The following is a 23,243-nucleotide window of genomic DNA, read 5'->3' as shown; positions in this document are numbered from 1 at the left end:
TCCATCTGCCCATATATAATTTTAGCTTCACACAGCCTCTTAGAATCCAAGTGTAGCTTCACATAGCTTCTTACTAATCCATGTGGCTGTGTGTGTGGTGGGGAAATTCTTAACTAAACTAGATACTAATGGGTTGTAGCCATAGTTGCTGAAACATTTTGCCATTAAAACTGTTTCGATGTTGTCAGTAGTCTCTTGGTAAGCTAAGAGAGGAGAAAATATTGCCCTAGAGCAATTAAAACAGAATTTTTAAAAACATCCTAAATATCAGATCACCAATATTATTTGAAAGACCATCTTACTACTCCTAGATATGTACTGCATTGGACTTGTGTGCAGGTAGACCCTGGGGACAGGGATGTCCCAATTAAAACAAAAAAAAATTTTCTAGATGCAAAATATCTATTTTAAGGTAGAAAGGCAATTAGAATAGAAGCTTTAGCTCTTGATACCTTATTCATTTGAGAACTTTTAATCACTCAATCTGTAATTTTAGTTAGTTCCAAATATGGACCATAGGCAGAAGTCTTCAGTGAAGAGAAGCTATCATGTATTTCTATGGGTGGACTTTTACAAATCTTGCTGTTTATATCCATTAATTCCCTGGTGAGTGGATTCTTTAATTACATGTCAGCTGTGTATTAGGCAAAATGAATGAAGAAATAAAGTGAGCATAGTTCTTTTAGTACAATGGCCAAAGGGAATGATGCAAAGTCATGGCAGAGAGGCTTGAACATATTTTACAGATTAAGGGATCTCAGTTTGTAAAAACAACATTAAAGATTTGGTTAGATAAAAATGATTATGTAATCCACAAAGCCAGAAGAGATGGGATTAGCCTCAAATAGGCCATTTCTTTGAGAAGAAGAGAGATGAAGATGGAGTGATTCGAGGTAAGTTTGTAGTTGGAGAACTAGGCCCTCAGAGAGAGAGAGTGCCCCAAAGACCTCCTATTTCACTTTGAAGATTTAAAAATCAAATCACTGAGGGGTACACTTGACGGGATGAGCACTGGGTGTTATTCTGTATGTTGGTAAATTGAACACCAATAAAAATTAATTTATAAAAAAAAAAAAACTTTTAAAAAAAGAAAAAAAAAATCAAATCTATTTTGATTGTTCTGGCTAAACTGCTGAGCCACCAGGGCTGCCCTCATGTCCATTTTATATAGATAGATAAGGCATTAAGCCCATGTTAGAGAGGAAGAACTCAAGGTCAAAGTACTTAAATGACTTGTCCAAGGTCATACAACTTGTTAATAGTGGCTTCTCAACTCCACACAGATTTTTTTTACCCTATGGTGCTCTTTCCTTTCATTCTGTTTATTGTTGTTCTACTGGTCATTCTCCATGCTTTGATTTCCTGCCCTAATCTTTCATTTATTTTTCAGAACCCTCAGGAAATTGCTTTCTGTATATTGTTTAGAGGTTTTGGCTGTAATCAGTAAGAGAGAGAGAGAGAGACTGTACTAATAAATTAAGAAAGATTGGGAACAAAGGACAACCAGAAAGACAATATATTAATGTTAGAAATATAAATTGTACTAGATACCCCAGAAGTCAAATGAATATATATGATATGGAAAGCCATGCAGAAGAACCATCAAAATATGGTCTAGGCAGATGGATCATTTGAATATTGGCATGAGGGCAGGCTAGAGATGATTGGTTGTGGAAAACATAGATAGTGGGTCTGTATGATCTAGTTCAGTGCTATAGGAAAGTTGGCATTAATGAGCATAATGAATTAAGAATTGTAGGGTTTAGTTTTATCATTTTTCATCTTAATGAAACTTCATGTAACATGTAGCCTTCTATTTTGATTGCTCTGTCAGTACATAAAATAAAATGAACAAAACTGAAGAATTCCGTATAGGAATGAAAAGTTAAAGGTTGCTTGTCTGCTAATAGGTCTATAGATAAGCTAGGTTTAACATGCTAAATTGAATATGATAGGGTCAGAAAAGTGACTTTAAATTATAGCACGATTTCAGACATTTTCTAGGCTACCAATCAGTGCCATAATCCCAAGGAGACAGAGATATATTTAACAGATTAAAATCTGGTTTTAACAGGTTTTCATTAAGTACGTTTTTATATACATACAACTTCTGGGCTATTTCATATTATAAATTCAAGTCATGGCTTGATCTTTCAGCCTCGTGGCAACACATCTGGAAATACTATGCATCACTGAAACTTTCATAGGAATTTTGTGAGCTTTAAAATACTGCATATATGATCATAAAGTTCCATAAAGGGAACTTTATGATCATATATGATTATAAACTTTATAATGCTAGTATTCACTGGCATATTAAACTAAGATGGCACTGAGGGGTATATTATTGTCTATGTTAATAATCTATAAATGAAAGACTCCCTTCAGTTCAAGTGAATATAGTTCTTCCCTCTAACTGTTCATGATGCCATTGATCTATTGTGCTCACAGGAGAAAAACCAAAATGGCACAATTAAAATTGTAACCAATGTCAACAAGTAACTATACTCCTTTTTGGGGGGTATTATGAAATGGAAAGATCTTCTGAAACTTAGAATGGTTCCAGTGGCTTAGAAGATGTTAGAGAATTATTTGGGGCTTTTCACACTTGAAGGAATCCTGGACTTTGAGTTAAATTGTTTAGATCTAAAATCAGCTTTATTGTTGATGTACAGTGTCAACATGGGCAAGTTACTTAAACTTTTCATAGCAAGTGTGGCTTAACCACAAGATGACTGTATATATATAGTCAGATGGCCTGGAAAAGCTTGTTGGCACTGCAGGAGGCTGTGGGGCAGCCAGAGGAGCTCTCCTCCTCAGCCAGAGGAGTTTGTAAGTCAGTGTCATCTGGCAAGTCAGAGATGCTGGAGAGGCATTAGGAATCCTTTCACCTCAAGTGGGCCTCTCTCTTCCGGGTTGTACAGCCATCCTTTATCTTCCTTCTGAGTGTGTACTAATTATCTGTTAACAAGAAAGCAGAATGAAGAGATTTCAACTGAACAAGATGCACAAACTGCAACTGAATATAAGTAAAAATTCTTTTAACCAACCTCAGTGTAACTCACCCACTCCAATTTTGTCACTTCCTCTGTCAATCCCATCTGACCATGCTGTGGTGTGCTTAGTGTTTGCAGCTGATAGGATACTTTCTAGTATGCTGACATACTTGTGTTCCTACCAGCTGAGTTGTGTGCTTACTAAGAATCAGCTATACTTGTTTCTAAAGCTTTTATGACATTTCTGCATACCCAGTGACATTAGGACCAATTATTGTTCCTGGTCTCACTGGGTAAGAAGGCTTCTTTATTACGTAATAGTTCAACATAGTAACCTACTCATTGAAGTTGAACCCACTTACTCATTTGGGAAACTGTGGGCGTTTGTAGTTTGGGCAAGCTTCTTCTATGCATTCTTGCTTATCTCTGTGTTGCTCCCCCTACCTGTGTATCTTAGAAGTGAGAAAATAATTCTTTAAGTTTGCAGGATAGGGTAAAATTTAAACAAGATATAGATATGGAAACACTGCAAATAAATGTTTTATGTATTGTAGATGCTACAGTCTTAATATTTATAATGGGGAGTCCATGAATCATGGTTTGAGAAAATTCTCAGGTTTTCTTAGATTCAGGTTTATGTACAAAATCCTAGAACTAAAAAAAAAAAAAGAAAAGAAAAGAAAAAAAAAATCCTAGAACTCCTTTGCTTTTCTTATTTGTCATTTTGAAAAACTGTGGTTTGAGGAGTTCCCCACACTCTTACTAAACTAAACTTAAGCCAGTATGCTTAAACACAAATGTTAGATTTCTTAGACTAATAAAAAGACTAGATTTGATTCACATAAAACCAATAGTTGTTTTTAGTACTCTCAGTTTCTGTGGACATCAGCTTCTTTTGTTAATACTTCTCATCTTAGAAAATGAAATAATAGCTTATGATTCTTAATAAAGTACATCTGTATTGTCTTTTAATTAGCAATTAGCTTTTGGCAGCTGTAGTTTTAAGTGTATATGCATGCTTTCGTGTCATATGCACTTGAGTTTGAATCCTGACGCTACCATGTACTTAAACCTCCTTAAACCTGTTTTCTTACCTCTATATGAACATGATAATACATACCTCATAGGGTTAATGAAGATAAAAAGATAATGTATGTGAAATGTATGGGCATGTGGCACAGTAGGTACTCAGTAGTGCTCCTTTTCTATCAGTTTTAAATTTTCATTCTGAGTCATAGATAAAAACAGGAAACTTATGTAAATTACTCATGCACCTAATGTGGTTGGTCTAGAGACTATTTGCAATGAAACAGAGTAAGAGGGATATAGTATTTGCTGCTGTAAGTTTCTATCATTTCTAAAATTATTTCATCCATTTCTTAAGTACCAACTGGTATTGCTGCATCTTTAGAATATGAAAATTTAGGGATCCCTGGGTGGCGCAGCGGTTTAGCGCCTGCCTTTGGCCCAGGGCGCAATCCTGGAGACCCGGGATCGAATCCCACGTCGGGCTCCCGGTGCATGGAGCCTGCTTCTCCCTCTGCCTGTGTCTCTGCCTCTCTCTCTCTCTCTCTCTCACTGTGTGCCTATCATAAATAAATAAAAATTAAAAAAAAAAGAATATGAAAATTTAGTTTTATGTGGCCCTGAATACTTTCAATGTGTGACGAGAGGGAGAGAGAGAGAGAGAGAGAGAGAGAGAGAGAGAGAGAGGAACCAGGTAAAGGCTGTAAGAAGAATAAAAGGAATAGGGGCAGCCCGAGTGGCTCAGCGGTTTTTAGCGTGGCCTTCAGCCCGGGTCCTGATCCTGGAGTTCCGGGATCGAGTCCTATGTCGGGCTCCCTGCATGGGGCCTGCTTCTCCCTCTGCCTGTGTCTCTGCCTCTCTCTCTGTGTGTGTGTGTGTGTGTGTGTCTTTCATGAATAAATAAATAAAATCTTAAAAAAAAAAGGAATAAATAAAATTTGTTGTGGTCATCCCCACCTAACAAACCTTTTAAAAGTAATCTAAGTGACATATGCTTTCTCTTTTACCACAAAGAATTGGAAAGTTTTAAAAAAGAATATTAAAAAAAAAATTCATCTTTCCTTTTTTTGTTTCTCCAGCCTCTGTTCCGTCCCTTGCCCACCTTTGTCGTTTGGAAATTCGGTCCAGTCTAAAACCAGAACACCTACGATCTGACAGTTTTATCTGTCAGTTGCCACTTCCTAGAAGCCTCCATAATTATTTGCTCTATGCAGAGGTTCTGAGGATGAATGAAGTTCCAGAATTGGCAGTTATTCAAGATGGAGAAATCAGTGAAGCTACTTAATGCAGCTCATGTTTTACTCTGAAAACCACCAAAACGAAGAGCCATGCAATACAAATTCTTCATGATTTTATAGTCATAAAAGATGATTTTTGTTGCTTAGGTTTTGGGTGGGGGGGCAGTAGTTTAATGCAAATGTTTACAATTGGGCTTTCTGATAAAAAAAATACTGTAAACTTCACTTATGTTATTCTGTTGCAGATTCATCACCAGTGCATTTTTATGTTGTAGATTCATTTACCTAACCATTTTCTGCTTTATTCTGTTAATGAACTGCAATGCTGCTTCTAGTGCTAACCATGGCATATTTCCGCCTATGATTCAGTGTTTGCCTAGGGCTAGGAGCTTAGAATGAAATGTATAAAACTTCCCTGGAAGTGTACACACAGTGGGGTTGAATCTATTACTGTTACTATTATTTTATCTGAAGTTGACCATCTTTTATGTTTATAAAAAGTATTTTACATTCCATTCTCATTTCTTAATTCAGTCAGTTTTATGAAGAATTTCTACTCAGTGGCTTTTCACAGATAAACTCAGGGGAGAACTTTTTTTTTTTTTTTTAAAGAAAATAGAAAATGAATAATTTTGCTGTTGTTGGTTTCTTCCCCCCCTCCCCCCCAATTCCTTGGTACTCTCTTTGGCTAAAAGAAACTCCCATTTCTGCAAAAACAAGAACAGACTTAAACTCAAAAATAAGCTCAGTTGAAAATAATTAGGTCTGTATTGAAATAAAGGAGCATTTTACCACATTTAGAATACTGATCAGGACACAGGGACATTTCTGTGGCAACCATCTTTAAAGAAAGAAAGCTATATATTTCTGTCACTTAGTATCAAATAAAACATTCGAGCTCCATTCAGCGTCCAAATCTGAGCTTTGATCATAAGAAGCAGATTGCCAGTTATATTAATATTATATAATATTATATTAATATTATACTATTCTTCCTTTTGATTATCTAGATAGGTTATCAAGTAGTCCTTGGTCCTATGAAATAAAGAATAGACCTCAGAATCCTAAGTTAATGAAACACCACCTCATTGGTTTTACAGTTGCTCAATATGAATCTATGGCCAGAGAGGACTAAACACTGGATCAGCTGAGCTATGGTAAGATGTTGTTGGGGACCAGCCTTAAAGTTGATGAAAGCGTTACTATTATGATAGACAGTTAGGAATTGGGTCCACAGGTGGGCAAGGCTTCTGTCCTAATGGGATCCTGTGGTTTGAAATAGATGGGAGTGTCAGCCAGGTCTATCCCTACTAGGCCTTTGTTATTTGATAACAGCAGTGATGAAGACAGACCAAATGATGGAAGCATTGTTAAGGTCCAGAGACTGAACTTGGTCCAGATTAGAGCTATAGTTGCTGCCTGTGAGTGGAGATAGAGTTTGAATGTGGGTATACAGCAGAAATAAGTGTAAATATGGAACACCAGTTGGAAATTCTGGTACTTAATAAAGAAATTCCAAGAATATATATACTATGTAGTAATTTCTAAGTGTTGTTTTAATCTTTATTTTTCCAAATCCTAGGTCTCCAATTTTTAACATAAACTGGTTTATCATTAGGGCCAAATACACATAGAATGTTTACATTTGACGGTGAGTCTTCTCATGTGTTTTTGTTCATGTTCAATGTATAATAAAAATTAAACTATCCATAACATCATTGAGCTCTTGTTCTTAAGAATCTGAAAATGGGTATTTCAGAGACATTTAAAAGCCATATTTAAGACATAAATAACTTTATTTGCTGTGTACCACATATATTTCTTTTAGACTGCTTTATAATAAAATATTTATTGGCATTTATGACTTACAGCAAGGATTCAGTGAGAAATCTGAAAGTATCTATGGGTAGTGAGTTACAGTTAAAACTTCTGATCAAAATGATGCCTCTGGTTATTGTGAACCATAAACCCTACCTATATGCCTAATGGTGCTTTAATACTCTCCATTTTTATTTTTTATTATTATTTTAAAAATATTTGTGCTGTTGTTTTTAATACTCTCATTTTAAAGTCACAGTGAGCTTCCTGAAGAACTTTGTGGTACTCATTACTAGAGCAAGACACAGATCAGTTTTAGTAACAGTTGTCAAGATTTCACATGCACACATCCCTACCCAGATCCTGTGTTATCCTTTATTTCCTGTTGGTCCTTCCTGTCATAGGATATTTTTTTGTGATCATTTGATGGAACAGTGGTAACCTGAACATTGTTTATTTCTAACTCTCCTTTTTTGCCAAGTAGCAAGTGTCTTGATATGTACCTTTCTTGATGGCCCTAGTTCCCAGAGATGAGTTACACTCCTCTTGTGTTCCATGACCATCCACCTATGTCAGTGATAATCCTTAATAGACAGCCAGAGTGTCATATTTATATCACATGACCAGTGGGTACCTCTACTTTAATAAATCTGTTCTTTCCACCTACGTCTACCTGTAAACCTACGTGAAAATTGTTATGTTTTATAGATTTTCAAGTGTTAGGTATAGCTTGAAAACATTAATATTTTTGACTGATTACTCCCTAAAATTTATAATTTTCTTGCTCCTCAAAAATGTATCTTGAATAATAACTAGTACAAATGTAAATATCCATGTCTTCCCTGAAATAGTAAACTTGGTAGTTCCATGAGCATGGGATATAGAAAGAAGTTGAGAAAATCCATCTAAAAGTTTGCCTTTCACTTTTATACTCCTCTGTATTCTTAGAGGTATATATTCCCCTGATTATATTCATTAGTCATAGAAATATTTGTTTGAGAAGGAGCTCTGCAATTTTTATTAGCAGGTGCCTTAGTGCTATTGTGGAAAGATTTTAAGTTGCTAGTGAAGTTGCTAGTGATGTGGCCATTTTCAGTTTTATGAGCCAATTGTTTTATTTTTTATTATTATTATTTTAAAGTGTTTTGAGAGAGAGCACAAGCAGAGGGGAAGGGCAGGAGAAGAGGGAAAAGCAAGCTCCCCACTGAGCAGGGAGCCTGATATGGGACATCATTCCAGGACCGGGGGACCACAACCTGACCCCAAAGGCAGATGCTTAATCAACTAAGCCACCCAGGCTCCCTATGATCAAGTGTTTTAGGTCTAACAATTTAGGAGAATAACCAGTAAAACTGTACACTGCTGTCTTCCAATTTCAGGAGTTCATCCTTTGTATAAAGCAAATGTAGACTCTGCCCACTGGCTTCATCCAAATATTCAACTTAGAGTTTCTCGAAGCTAAAGGAATTTCTAGAGCTTTTCCTGTGAGCTGAGACATAATAATAGTACCATGTGTACTATTAATTCCCCTGAATTTCTTTTCCTAGAGCACTTTCCTCCTCTCTTATATCAGGCAGCCAGTCACATATAACTGAGTATCAAGACTAATATGTAGAAGAGAGCTTACTCATGATTCTATGTGACCTAGGGTAGTTAGCTGAAAGATAATTAAGAGTGGGTATACCTGCATCACAAAAGGAGTATGATATTTTATTTAGAGCAATTGTTGGATCTCTGTGTCTACACTTAAACATTCTCTCTAGGAGTAATAAGTCTGGGCCCATGTTTGAAGGTGTAGAGACTATCATGATAGTTTTATAAACACCTTTTTTCTTCTCTTTACCCTTTTCCATTTTTTACAAAACATTTAGTGAAAATTCATTCTGTGTATTAATTCTGTGTAACATTTAGTGAATATTCTTCTGTGTAACTATTATGATTTCCTGTTTTGCTTTCTCTTTGTTTTTCTCTGAGGCTAAATTAATCTATCCTCATTTGTATTTGTTATTATTAAATTACAGGTAGCCATTGAAATACAGTACTTCGTAGTAAGTAACCTTTTTTGTTGGAGTCGATAAAAACCTGTGGTTTTAATGAGAGGGAACTAATGATGCTTCATATTTTTGTGAAATTTTGGTGGAAAAATGTAATTTTTAAGATGTATTTATTTGAGAGAGAGTATGAGCATGGGGAGGGGCAGAGGGAGAGGGAGAGGGAGAGAGAATCTCCAGCAGACTCCTCATTGAACGCAGAGCCTGACGTGGGATGTGGGGCTTGATTTCACAACCCTGAGATCATGACCTAAGCTGAAACCAAGAGTTGGATGCATAACCAAACTGAGCCACCCAGGTGTCCTGAAAAATAAAGTTTTTATTTGCGACCACATGTCAGTAATTTATACTGAGAGGCCAGTCTGAATTATATTTTTTATGGAAACATATACTTGGAAACATACTTGGGGTGTCGATTTTAAGTCTATTTTCTGCAGTTGTTTTAGTGATAAGACATTTAAATTTTTTTAAATTTTTTTAGACATTTAAATTTTAAATAAAAGGACATCTGTTACCCTCTCCCCAAGCTAGTAAAGATCTTAAAAAAAAATTCTTACGCAGTAATAACAATAGTAGCACATTTAGTTGTTTCACTTTAAAAGAAAAAGATATTTTAAAACTAGAAAGAAGAGGGAAGAAGGGAGATAGAGCCATAGTCTTATCATCTGGACCCAATATTAACGTTAACCTATATATTAGAATATTTTCTTTCTCTCAGGCTTTTAAAAAATCTGTACACATGGTTGAGGATGTTTTTTTCTTCCCATAGATAAAATCAAGCCACTGTTACAGTTTTGTACCTGATCAAGCCTTTTGTTTGTCATGTTAATGATACCTGTGGCCAAGCTCAAGCCATGAGTTATCACAAATTATGAATTGGTAAGAGTGAGAAATAATGAGAAATTTCTGGGTTGATTATTTTCCTAGCACATCTGCATAAAGCAAATAATCCCTCTCAGCTACTTGGAGAGGAGAGTGGAAGAGAGACCATTGTAAACCTGCATTAGTCATCTGGTTTCAATCCAGATAGTGTGTAGTTGCTTATCTTTTTCATGAACTCTACTATAACTATGTATGCTATCTATTTTTAATGAAGAAATTTAAAATACGATTGTTGCAGTAAAGACTTGTGTCTGTATGGTTTTCCTGTCTCTTGGTTTCTTTCTCATGCATAGCACTAATAGATGAAGCAGAACAGGTGGTAATTGCCATTGGCGCGCTGAGACTTGTGAGTAGCATCTGTTTATGTCTCTTTTACTATCAAATGGTTAGCATAACCTTCTCTTCACTGCTTTCCTATGTGGATGATAAAAGTCTATTATGAGTCATTATAAGGTGCTAATTTACACTCTTTTTCTAACATGATGGAATAGGTGAAGAAGAAAGTCCATCTGGTGACTAAATATGACTATGATTTGAATCAAACAATTAAAAAGAAGGCATAATACTTCTGAGCTTATTACAGAATATTGGATCAAAAAGTATGTGCCAAATATATCAATTCCAAGCTGGAGTAGTTCCATAATTAGATGCATTAATTAGCAATGTGTACTCTATATTTCCATTTTGACACTTAAAAGTATTTACTTTGTTTTACAGAAAACATTCAAATTCTTATGGTCTTCATCTTGCTTTGTAATTATTTGGTTTTATTAAAGCCCACTTTTAAATGTCATGGTGTGGTATTTGTGCATGTTGATGCAAGTGCAAACTTACTCTTTTTTATCCTTTTATTATGGAAAATTTCAAGCATAGAGAAAAATACAGAATTGTATAATGAACTTCCATGTTCCCATCACTCAGCTTTAATAATGACCAACTCATGCCCACTCTTATTTCCTTTTCCCCACCAGTTCCTTCTCCCATAGCCATTTTGAAGCAAATTCCAAATGTATCATCTATTAATATTTTAGTATGTATCTCTAGAAGTCAAGGACTCCCTTTTAAAAACATAACTATAATACCATCATTACACCTTCCTAAAAAACCCAGTGATTTTTTAATATCAAATATCCTGTCAGTATTTACATGTTTTTAATTGTACTATAACTCTTTAAATGGTTTGCTTAAATATCCAAAAATATCACTGTGATGTGATTCTTTTTTCACTGAAATTCTTTGGTTGAAGACAGGTTATATTCCCATAGACTTTTCCACAGTTTGGATTTTGCTGATTATAACCCTTTGCTGTCATTTAACCCCATGCTGTTTTTTATTGTATTAGTTATATATTCCTGTGTAATACATTGCCTCAAAACTTTCTTTTCAATAATTGATTCTCCAATATCCTTTAAAGATGATCGCTAAGTCCTTTTTTTAATATTAATATAAGCGTGGACTTTTGATATGTTCTGATCCATTGCAGCTATTACCCTTAAATTGCAGTTCAAATTGTTCCATCTTTAGCTAGTATTTAAGTGGTCTTTGATAGCTTTTTTTTTTTTTTTTTTTTTTTGCTTTCTGATAATAAGATATTCCAGTTTTATCTTGTACATTTCTTTCCTCGGACCTGGAATTGGCCGTTTTCCCAAAGACCTTTGTTTCTTTGGAAATGGTATTGTATAGACTTCAGTATGTGTTATGTGCACACACTTATGCACATGCACACACAGAGTAATCTTGGCATTAGGGGTGTTCCTTTCTACTGGTTTGATCACTGTTCAGTGAGCAGAGCTAAGAAGTATACATTCTGTTTATGTTCTTTATATTGATAATTCAAATTCAAGAATACATTTTAAAAATTCAACTTCAGTGATCTTACAACTATATATTTCCTTTCTTCATGAGAGACAGAGAAGGCAGACACATGGGCAGAGGGAGAAGCAGGCTCCCTGCAGGGAGCCTGACATGGGACTCGATCCTGGGAGTCCAGGATCACACCCTGGGCCAAAGGCAGATGCTGAACCACTGAGCCACCCAGGTGTCATATATTTCCTTTCTTATATGCCGAATATCCTACTTCTCAATGACACTACAGTTACCCATTTATTTTATACAAGATTAATACAATAGTTTCAGAATAGCAATTTCTACACTACCATCAGTAATATTAGTGTAAACAGTTTAAAAATTCTATCTGCCCCAATTCTTTTTGTTATTTAGGTATATGTCACAATAGGTGTACAAATTGCTATGTTTCCAACTTGAGTGCAAAGGATCATGTGTTTTATTTTTATTTTGTCTTTTAGGAATTTTTAAAATGTAATTTTGCCTTATGAGAAATATTTACATGATTTAAAGTTAAATGTAAAAAAAAATAAAGTTAAATGTACAGAAAAAAGTATATTCAAAGAAATGTGACTTCTATCTTCTGTTCATCGTATTTCCTCCCTCTCCCATAAGAAAAGACTTATTATAATTTATATCTTGTTTTAAAAGTAAGCATATATTTTCAAAGCCCCCTTCCCTAAGATAGGCAAAAGAATAGTATACACAGCTTTTTCCATCTTGCTTTTTTTCAAGTAGTATAATCTGAATATTAATAATAAAAAGAAATGAGGATAGCCTTTATATTTTTATAGCAACTGTGCTGATATACCAAAGTTTATTCAGTCTTTCCTCTACTGATGGATATTGGGATTATTTCTCGTTTTGTGCTATTACAAATGGTGCTTCATTGAATAAATTTATGCTGTTTGTAGTTTTACCAGTTTATCATTGGAAGGTTCCTCGAATGGGAATTACTAGGTCTAAGGGTAAATGTATGTGAGTTTGCTAGACACTGCCAATTTCTTCTGCAAAGGCAAATCATATGTACCGTTAATGTTTGAGTGTCTATAGAGTCATCAAATGTTTACCTATTTGCCAGTCGTGGGTGACAAATATACCTTAGTATAGTTTTAGCTTGGATTTCTCCAATGAGCAAGATGGAACGTCTTTTCATATTGGTGGGAGGAATGGATCCAATTTCTATGTGACTATCCAGTTATCTTAGCAACCTTTGTTAGAAAATCCCTCTTTTTTCTCCCCCTTCCTATATGTTCATCTGTTTTGTTTTTAAAAAATTTTTTTTTATTTACTTATGATAGTCACAGAGAGAGAGAGAGAGAGAGAGAGAGAGAGGCAGAGACACAGGCAGAGGGAGAAGCAGGCTCCATGCACCGGGAGCCCGACGCGGGATTTGATCCCGGGTCTCCAGGATCGCGCCCCGGGCCAAAGGCAGGCGCCAAACCGCTGCGCCACCCAGGGATCCCTGTTTTGTTTTTAAATTCCACATATGAATAAAATCATATAGTATTTGTCTTTCTCTTGCTGACTTATTTCACTTAGTGTAATACACTCTAGTTTTATCCATGTTACTGCAGATGGCAAGATTTCACTCTTTTTGATGTCTGAGTACTATTCCAAAAATAGGTTAGATCTATCTATCATCTATCTATCATCTATCTATCTATCTATCTATCTATCTATCTATCTATCTATCTATATCTATCTATCTATCTATGTATCTATCTATGTATCTATCTATCTATTTATCTATCTATGTATCTATCTAAGTTTGGAATAGTACATATCCATCAGTCAGTGAACATTTGGACTCTTTCCATAGTTCGGCTATTGTTGATAATGCCGCTATAAACATTGGAGTTTGTGTATCCCTTCAAATCCGTATTTTTCTATCCTTTGGGTAAATATGTAGTAGTGCATTTCCTGCATCATAGGGTTGTTCTTTTTTTTTTTTTTAAGATTTTATTTATTCATGAGAGACACATAGAGAGGCAGAGACATAGGCAGAGGGAGAAGTAGGCTCACCGCAGGGAGCTTGATGCAGGACTTGATCCCAGGACCCTGGGATCATGACCTGAGCCAAAGGCAGATGCTCAACCACTGAGCCACCCAGATATTGAGTTTTTTTTGTTATTAATTGATTTATATAGTTGGCTGCTCCCAGATCCGAGGCATAAATATGTATAATCATTAGATCTTCTTGATGGATAGACCCTCTTATTATGATATAGTGCCCTCCTTCATCTTTTGTTGTAGTCTTTGGTTTAAAAATCTAGTTTGATGTAAGTATAGCTACTCTGGCTTTCTTTTCACATCCATTAGCATGATAGATGGTTCTCCATCCTCTCACTTTCACCTTGGAGGTGTCTTAGGTCTAAAATGAGTCCAGCATATAGCTGGGTCTTGTTTGTTATTTTTAAATCCATCTGATAACCTATATCTTCTGATTGGAGCATTCATTCCATTTACATTCAAGTGATCATTGACAGATAAGAATTTAGTGCTGTTGTATTACCTGTAAAGTCAATTGTTTCTAGAGTGGTCATGAACTCCTTTAGTTTTTGTTTGGGATTTTTTCCCCCCTGGAGGGAGTAGTAGGGAGAGGCAGAGGGAGAGGGAGAGAATCTTAAGCAGGCTCTCCACCCACAGCCAGCACAAGCCCGATACGGGGCTTGATCTCACAACCCTGAGATCATGACCTAAGCTTAAATCAAGAGTCAGAAGGTTAACCAACTGTGTCACCCAGGCGCCCTTGTCTGGAAAACTATTTTGAATGACAGCTTTGCTGAATAAAGTATTCTTGGCTGCATATTTTTCTCATTTAGCACTTTGAATATATCATGCCACTTTCTTCTGGCCTGCACAGTTTCTGTGGAGACATTGTTGCTAACCTTATTTGTCTTCCCTTAGAAGTTAGGGATTTCTTTTCCTTGTTGCTTTCAGGATTCTTTCCTTATCTCTGTATTTTGCAAATTTTACTAGGCTATGTCTTGGTGTGGCTGGCTTTTATTGATTTTGATGGGAGTTCTCTGTGCCTTCTGGATTTTAATGTCTGTTTCTTTCTCCAGGTTAGGGAAGTTTTCAGGTATAATTTATTCAAATAAGCCTTCTGCCCCTTTCCCCCTAAGGTATGAATGTTATTATGTTTTATGAAGTTTCTGAGTTCCCTGAGCCTACATTCATGATCCAATATTTTCTTTCCATCTTCTTTTCAGTTAAAATTATTTCCCATAATTTTATCTTCTGTATCGCTTATTCCTCTGTTTCTTCCATCCTGGTGGTCATTATATTCAGTCAGTTTTGCATCACAGTTACAACATTTTTATTTTGGCCTGACTAGTTTTTAGGTCTTCTATCTTTGTGGTAGAATGTAGTTTCTTCTATGCTTTTCTCAAGCTCAGCTAGTATCCTTATGATTGTTTTAAATTCTGGTTCAGGCAGGGATCCCTAGGTGGATCAGCGGTTTAGCGCCTGCCTTTGGCCTAGGGCATGATCCTGGATTCCCGGGATCGAGTCCCACATCGGGCTCCCTGTATGGAGCCTGCTTCTCTCTCTGCCTATGTCTCTGTCTCTCTCTCTCTCTGTGTCTCGAATAAATAAAAATCTTTAAAAAAAAATAAATTCTGGTTCAGGCATATTATATCTATCTTGTTTGTTTAGCTCTCTGCCTGTGATCTCCTTTCTTTCGGGATGAATTCCTCCATCTGGCATTTTGTCTAGATATCTGTCTTTTGTAGGTTAGGGAAGACTTTGCCTGGTATTATTTCCATTAGAGCTAAAGCTTTGCAGCACTCTATGATCAGTAGACCTGGTGGGTGCAGGGGATTTGTGCTGGTCTTCTGTGCATTAATAAAAAAGACACCTGCATAGTGGAGGGGGGTAGGGGCTTGGTGTTAGCAGCTCAAGCCTCCACTGTGGGCACTTTGCCACTCACTGAAGTCCAACTGTACTGATGAGAGGAGTGAAAAATGGAGAGGGGAGTTCATGCTGGCTGCTGTTCAGGAAGCCCTCACAGAAGAGCAAACGATCTCCTTTCTTTGTCCCAGGCTTCTTCGGATCCTTGCCTTCACCCTGTCTGTGTCAGCTGTCTGCCCACCAGTGGTGCAGTGCTCCTGGGTTTTATCTCAGGCGTGTGGCTAGGTTTCAAAACTCCAAATTTTAAGGACCTGGCATGGCATGGACCTGCACTGATTCTCTTGGGGAGGGTCTTGCTGCACTATGGATGGTACCAATTTGTGCCAGAAAAGTAACTAGGGGTTTATAGCAAAGCACAGCACAGCAAAAAGCCAGCATCCAAGGTAGTTGCTTTCAGCAGGTGTCTTTGCTCATATGCTAGTGAACGGGGCAGCTCAGTGTCACTTGCCAGCTCTTGTCCCCTGAGAGTGCCTGCCTCTCCCAAATGCACTCCAAGAAGGGAGGGCAACTGTCTCTCTCAGTGGTTGTCCTAGAGATTACAGTTAGCACCATAATCTATTACAAGCTAGCTCAGATTAATACCAATTTAATCTCAATACTATACTAAAACCTTACTGTCCTATGGAGCTCCACTCCCTCTCCCTTTGGGCTATTATTGTCATACAAATTCAGTCTTATACACTGTGTGCTTCTCGTTGCAGATATGTAATTAATGTTGATCCAGTTGTTTTAAAATCAAATGGAAGAAAATATAATTAAAAAATGCATCAGTGCTGTCTTTTATATTTACCTATGTACCTTTCCCAGTGCTCTTATTTCCTTGTGTGGATTCATTTCAAGCTGAAGGATTCCCTGTAGTGTTTCTTGAAGGAAAAATCTCCTACCACAGTTTCTCTTAGTTTTTGCTTACTTGGAATGCCTTAATTTCTCCTTCAAAAACAGATAATTTTGCTAGAGTTAGAATTCTTGGTTTACAGTTATTTATCTCCAGCAATTTGAATAAGTCATTCCCCTGCCTTATGGTTCCATGGTTTCTGATGAGAAATCAGCTCTTAATACTATTGAGGATCCCTTGTATATGATGAATGTCTTCTCTTGCTGTTTTCAAGATTCTCTCTTTGTTTTCATCCTTGAATAGTTTGATTATGATGTGTCCAGGTGTGGATCTTTTTGAATTTATCTTACTTGAAGTTTATTGAGCTTCCTGGATGTGTAGATTAATGTTTTTTATAAAATTGGGGAGGTTTTGGCCATTATTTCTTCAAATATCCTTCTGCCCCCTTTTCTCTTTCCTCTTTTCCTAGGGCTCCTATTATGCATTATAGGCTGAGTCGTGTCCTCCTGAAATTCACATGTTGAAGTTCTAACTCCTAATACCTCAGACTCTGCCTTTATTTGGAGTAGGATTTTTACAGATATAGTAAGTTAAAGCAGTAGGATGAGCCTTAATTCAATATGACTGGAGTCCTTATAAAAAGGGGCCATAGGGACATAGAGACAGACATGTACTGAGAGATGACAATGTGAAGAGACATAGAGGGAACACAGCCATCTACAATACCAAGGAGAGAGATCTTGATTAGAGCCTTCCCTCACTTCCCTCAAACAAACCCTACTTATAACTTGATCCCAGATTTATAGCCTCCTGACCTGCAAGACAATAAATTTCTGTTGTCTAAGCCACTCAATTTGTGGTACTTCGTTACAGCAGCAGACTAATATAACATGTATTTGATGTGCTTAATGGTGCCCCACCTGTCTCTGAGGCTCTGTTCATTTTTCTTCATTTTTTCTTTCTGTTTCTCAGGCCAATCTCGATTCAATTCTTTTCTTTCTCTTTTTCTTTTTTTTTTAATTCATTTTTTCTGCCTGTTCAAATCTGCTGTTGAACCCTGCCAGTGAGTTTTTCTTTTCATTGTTATTTTTCTCAATTCAGAATTTCTATTTGGCTCTTTTTTAGATTACTTTCTCTTTAAAATCTTCCTTATTTGGTGAGACAGTGTTTTTTATACTTTAGTTTTTTAGCCATGGTTTTCTTTAGTTCTTTGACCACATTTAGAATGATTATTTAAAAGTTTTAGGGGTGCCTGAGTGGCTCAGTCAGTTGAGTGTGTGGCTCTTGGTTTCAGCTCATCAGTGTTGGGAGATTGAGTCCTGCATCAGGCTTAGCATATAGTCTTCTTGGGATTCTCTCCCTCTCCCTTTTCTTTTGCTCCTCTTCCCCACTTGCATGCTCTCTCTCTAAAATAAATAAACAATAAAATCTTAAGTCCAACATCTGGCTTTTTTTTTTTTTAAAGATTTATTATTCATTCATGAGAGAGACACAGAGAGAGAGAGATTGGCAGAGACACTGGCAGAGGGAGAAGCAGGCTTCATGCAGGGAGACCGACACGGGACTCAATTCCAGGTCTCCAGGATCACACCCTGGGCTGAAGGCAGCCCTAACCCCCTGAGCCACCGGGACTGCCCAACATCTGGCTTTTTAAGGGACAGTTTCTATTCATTGTTTTCTTTTCCTTTTTTTTCCCCTATGTTAGGCCACCCCATCCTACAAGATTTTGTTTAATGTCCACGATTTTGAAAAAGTTGATTCTGACTATTTTTGTCAGTTTTCTCCTTGCCTTTATGAAGGAGAGAATCCATACTCCCAAGACTATAACTGATTCCTAATTAAAGAATTGGCAACATATGCCTGAATGGTGTCATAATAGCTATGGATTAGTGACTTTTGTGAGCCTCTGACTTTTCTCCTTTTTAAATGGTAATTATCCCTTTGTAACTATTGTATATTGGGTTTATGAGGGTCAGATAACTTGTCTCTGTAGTTCACAAGACTTCAGACCAAGAGGAATTCTAATTGAAGTTGTTCTTCAATCCTTTGTCATCATCTTCACTTCAGACTCCAGGAACTGAATTTGAGGAACTCTTTGAGAAACCTTATCTATAGCCTGATTTATATGGTGATATACTTACCTTCAAGCCTGAGCCTGTTGTCATAATAGACAAGTCTTTGGGCTTTCGAAGAGGGAGAGTGTGATTTGCATGTGGGAAGAATAGAAATAATTTTTGGTCACAGAGTGAACTCTAAATTCTTAGACATTACGCCTATCAAGAAGAGGAGTTTGAATATGGATTGGCCTTAGTGACTTGCTTGTAACCAGCAGAATGTGTTAGAAGTGATAACAAGAGGCTAGGTCATAAGACATTATAGCTTTTGTCCCATGCTCTCTCTTCCTCTCTCCTCTCAACCTTGGAACCTAGTCCTATATTGTGAGGAAGACAAATCCACACACAGAGGGCCATATGTAGTTGTTCAGCAAAAATTTCAGCCAACAGCCAGTATCAATCACTAGCCATATAAGTTAATAAGTCCTCAGATGATCCCAACCTTCAACTTTTGAGCTACACCAGCAGATACAAATGGATTTGAGGACCCCCCCCCGTGTTTACCCATTTTGCAGATTTGTGAGCAAAATACATGCTGTCATTGTCTCAATCCACTAAACGAGTAATTTTTAAAGCAACAGTACTTAACACCAAGTACCCATCACCCAGCTCAATCCAGAATGAAGATTGTTTCATTATAGCCCCAACCCATTTTCCCAACCAGTTAGAAGGAAATTCCAGACTTCATTTCATTTCTTTCATCTTTGTATACAGATATAAACAAGTGCTCTTTTTAAACAGCATAAGCACATATCACATCTAATAATTCCTTAATATTGTCCAAAATCCAATCAGTGTTCAGCTTTCCCTCATCTTAGTTTTTGTAACAACTTATTTTTTTGTATCAAGATCCAATTAAATTCCATACATTGCAGTCAGTTAATATATCTTTTAGTCTCTTTAAAAAAATCTATAGGTCTTCCTTTTTAAAGGGCCTACTTGGTGCAAGGCTTTAGGAAGTTGATAAAGGAAGATAGATAGCATTAAATTACTTAGCAGGAAAGAGATATGCACATGCAAAGATGATGAAAGCTCATGTGATAGGAGTTGGATAGAATAAAGTATTGGGAGATTAGAGAAAAGGAAGAGAATACTTCTATCATCTTCATGCCATAGTGGCTGTGGTGTTCAGAGAGGCCAATAGAGGGCAGAAAACAGACAAAAATAAAGGAAACCTCCAAGGTGTTTCAAAAGAATTCACAGATGTCAAATCTGTGAGCTTAAGGAGTAATATATCTGTTTTTTTCATGATTTCCCTTAGAACAACTTCTCTTGAGATTATTATTGATCCTTGCAGCCAATTTGAGCTTTCATTCTCAGTCTTTAGCTCTTCATCTGCAGAAGCTCCTAAAATAATTTGCATCACAAACTCTCCAAATGACTGAGAAGTCCTTTAAAATTGAGGTTTTACTTTAGGAGAAATGGATGTGAGAATAGTTTTACTATAACAAGAGTAACCAAAAAAAAAAAAAAAGAGGGGAGGGGCCAGATGGCGGAAGAGCAGGGTCCCCAAATCGCCTGTCCCCACCAAATTACCTAGATAACCTTCAAATCATCCTGAAAATCTACGAATTCGGCCTGAGATGTAAAGAGAGACCAGCTGGAACGCTACAGTGAGAAGAGTCCGCGCTTCTATCAAGGTAGGAAGACGGGGAAAAAGAAATAAAGGAACAAAAGGCCTCCGAGGGGGAGGGGCCCCGCGAGGAGCCGGGCTGAGGCCGGGGCGAGTGTCCCCAGGACAGGAGAGCCCCGTCCCGGAGGAGCAGGAGCTGCACCAACCTTCCCGGGCGGGCGGAAAGGGGCTCGCAGGGAGTTGGAGCAGGACCCAGGAGAGCGGGGATGCCCTCGGGCTCCCGGGGACACTAACAGACACCTGCGCCCCGGGAGAGTGCGCCGAGCTCCCTAAGGGCTGCAGCGCGCACGGCGGGACCGACCGGAGCAGCTCGGAGGGGCTCGGGCGGCGGCTCCGCGGAGGGGGCTGCGGGGCGGGAGCGCGAATCCACCAGCGCAGGCCCCGGAGCACAGGGCGCCGGGACACAGCCCAGGATCCGGCCTCCCCCGGGACAGGCAGAGGCCGGGAGGGCCCAGGACAGCGAGGACGCTCCTGCCCGAGCTGAGCAGATCAGCGGCCCCGCCCCGGAGCCTCCAGGCCCTGCAGACGGAGAACCGAGAGCCCGAGCCCTGTAGTTCCTGCGGAGGCTGAATCCAGGCTTCCAGAGTTGCCATAGCAACTGCGGCTGTTCCTCCTGGGGCCCCACGGGGTAAACAACCCCCGCTGAGCCCTGCAGCAGGCAGGGGCAGAGCAGCTCCCCCAAGTGCTAACACCTGAAAATCAGCACAGCAGGCCCCTCCCCCAGAAGACCAGCTGGACGGACCAGTGATACTCCCCCGTGTTCCAATACAACTTGTTTTTGGCCACTCTGCACTGAGCAAAATGACTAGAAGGAAAACCTCACCTCAAAAGAAAGAATCAGAAACAGCCCTCTCTCCCACAGAGTTACAAAATCTGGATTACACTTCAATGTCAGAAAGCCAATTCAGAAGCACTATTCTACAGCTACTGGTGGCTCTAGAAAAAAGCATTAAGGACTCACGAGACTTCATGACTGCAGAATTTAGATCCAATCAGGCAGAAATTAAAAATCAATTGAATGAGATGCAATCCAAACTAGAAGTCCTAACGACGAGGGTCAACGAGGTGGAAGAACGAGTGAGTGACATAGAAGACAAGTTAATGGCAAAGAGGGAAACTGAGGAAAAAAGAGACAAACAATTAAGGGACCATGAAGACAGATTAAGGGAAATAAATGACAGTCTAAGGAAGAAAAACCTACGTTTAATTGGGGTTCCCGAGGGCGCCGAAAGGGACAGAGGGCCAGAATATGTATTTGAACAAATCCTAGCTGAAAACTTTCCCAATCTGGGAAGGGAAACAGGCATTCAGATCCAGGAAATAGAGAGATCCCCCCCTAAAATCAATAAAAACCGTTCAACACCTCGACATCTAATAGTGAAGCTTGCAAATTCCAAAGATAAAGAGAAGATCCTTAAAGCAGCAAGAGACAAGAAGTCCCTGACTTTCATGGGGAGGAATATTAGGGTAACAGCAGACCTCTCCACAGAGACCTGGCAGGCCAGAAAGGGCTGGCAGGATATATTCAGGGTCCTAAATGAGAAGAACATGCAACCAAGAATACTTTATCCAGCAAGGCTCTCATTCAAAATGGAAGGAGAGATAAAGAGCTTCCAAGACAGGCAGGAACTGAAAGAATATGTGACCTCCAAACCAGCTCTGCAAGAAATTTTAAGGGGGACTCTTAAAATTCCCCTTTAAGAAGAAGTTCAGTGGAACAATCCACAAAAACAAGGACTAAATAGATATCATGATGACACTAAACTCATATCTGTCAATAGTAACTCTGAACGTGAATGGGCTTAATGACCCCATCAAAAGGTGCAGGTTTTCAGACTGGATAAAAAAGCAGGACCCATCTATTTGCTGTCTACAAGAGACTCATTTTAGACAGAAGGACACCTACAACCTGAAAATAAAAGGTTGGAGAACCATTTACCATTCAAATGGTTCTCAAAATATACCCTAAAAACTATAGAACACTTCTGAAAGAAATTGAGGAAGACACAAAGAGATGGAAAAATATTCCATGCTCATGGATTGGCAGAATTAATATTGTGAAAATGTCAATGTTACCCAGGGCAATTTACACGTATAATGCAATCCCTATCAAAATACCATGGACTTTCTTCAGAGACTTAGAACAAATTATTTTAAGATTTGTGTGGAATCAGAAAAGACCCCGAACAGCCAGGGGAATTTTAAAAAAGAAAACCATATCTGGGGGCATCACAATGCCAGATTTCAGGTTGTACTACAAAGCTGTGGTCATCAAGACAGTGTGGTACTGGCACAAAAACAGACATATAGATCAATGGAACAGAATAGAGAACCCAGAAGTGGACCCTGAACTTTATGGTCAACTAATATACGATAAAGGAGGAAAGACTATCCACTGGAAGAAAGACAGTCTCTTCAATAAATGGTGCTGGGAAAATTGGACATCCACATGCAGAAGAATGAAACTGGACCACTCTCTTGCACCATACACAAAGATAAATTCAAAATAGATGAAAGATCTAAATGTGAGACAAGATTCCATCAAAATCCCAGAGGAGAACTCAGGCAACACCCTTTTTGAACTTGGCCACAGTAACCGGAGAAGGACAAACAGTGTATGTTCTCATTCATTTGGGGAATATGAATAATAGTGAAAGGGAATATAAGGGAAGGGAGAAGAAATGTGTGAGAAATATCAGAAAGGGAGACAGAACATAAAGACTTCTAACTCTGGGAAATGAACTAGGGGTGGTGGAGGGGGAAGAGGGCGGGGGGTGGGGGTGAATGGGTGACGGGCACTGAGGGGGACACTTGACGGGATGAGCACTGGGTGTTATTCTGTATGTTGGTAAATTGAACACCAATAAAAATTAATTTATAAAACAAAACA

The 23,243-nt window shown here is 38.1% G+C and overlaps 1 protein-coding gene across 5 annotated transcripts in view; it reads left to right on the top strand.

Moving 5' to 3' along the window:
• The window catches only part of ASB3 (ankyrin repeat and SOCS box containing 3), a 108,598-nt gene extending 98,326 nt beyond the window's left edge, over positions 1-10,272 (top strand). For all 5 annotated transcript variants that reach the window (XM_055329164.1, XM_055329167.1, XM_055329162.1 and 2 more), the window contains one exon: positions 5,102-10,272. In XM_055329164.1, coding sequence (XP_055185139.1) covers positions 5,102-5,307 — 206 coding nt within the window. In that variant the 3' untranslated portion in view covers positions 5,308-10,272. The remainder of the gene's footprint in view (positions 1-5,101) is intronic.
• Positions 10,273-23,243: the final 12,971 nt, after the last annotated feature.

Source organism: Nyctereutes procyonoides, unplaced genomic scaffold (genome assembly GCF_905146905.1).
Source record: "Nyctereutes procyonoides isolate TBG_1078 unplaced genomic scaffold, NYPRO_anot_genome, whole genome shotgun sequence".
NCBI lineage: Eukaryota > Metazoa > Chordata > Mammalia > Carnivora > Canidae > Nyctereutes > Nyctereutes procyonoides.
The sequence above is the reverse complement of the archived record's forward strand: the minus strand, read 5'-3'. Positions and strand labels throughout refer to the sequence as shown.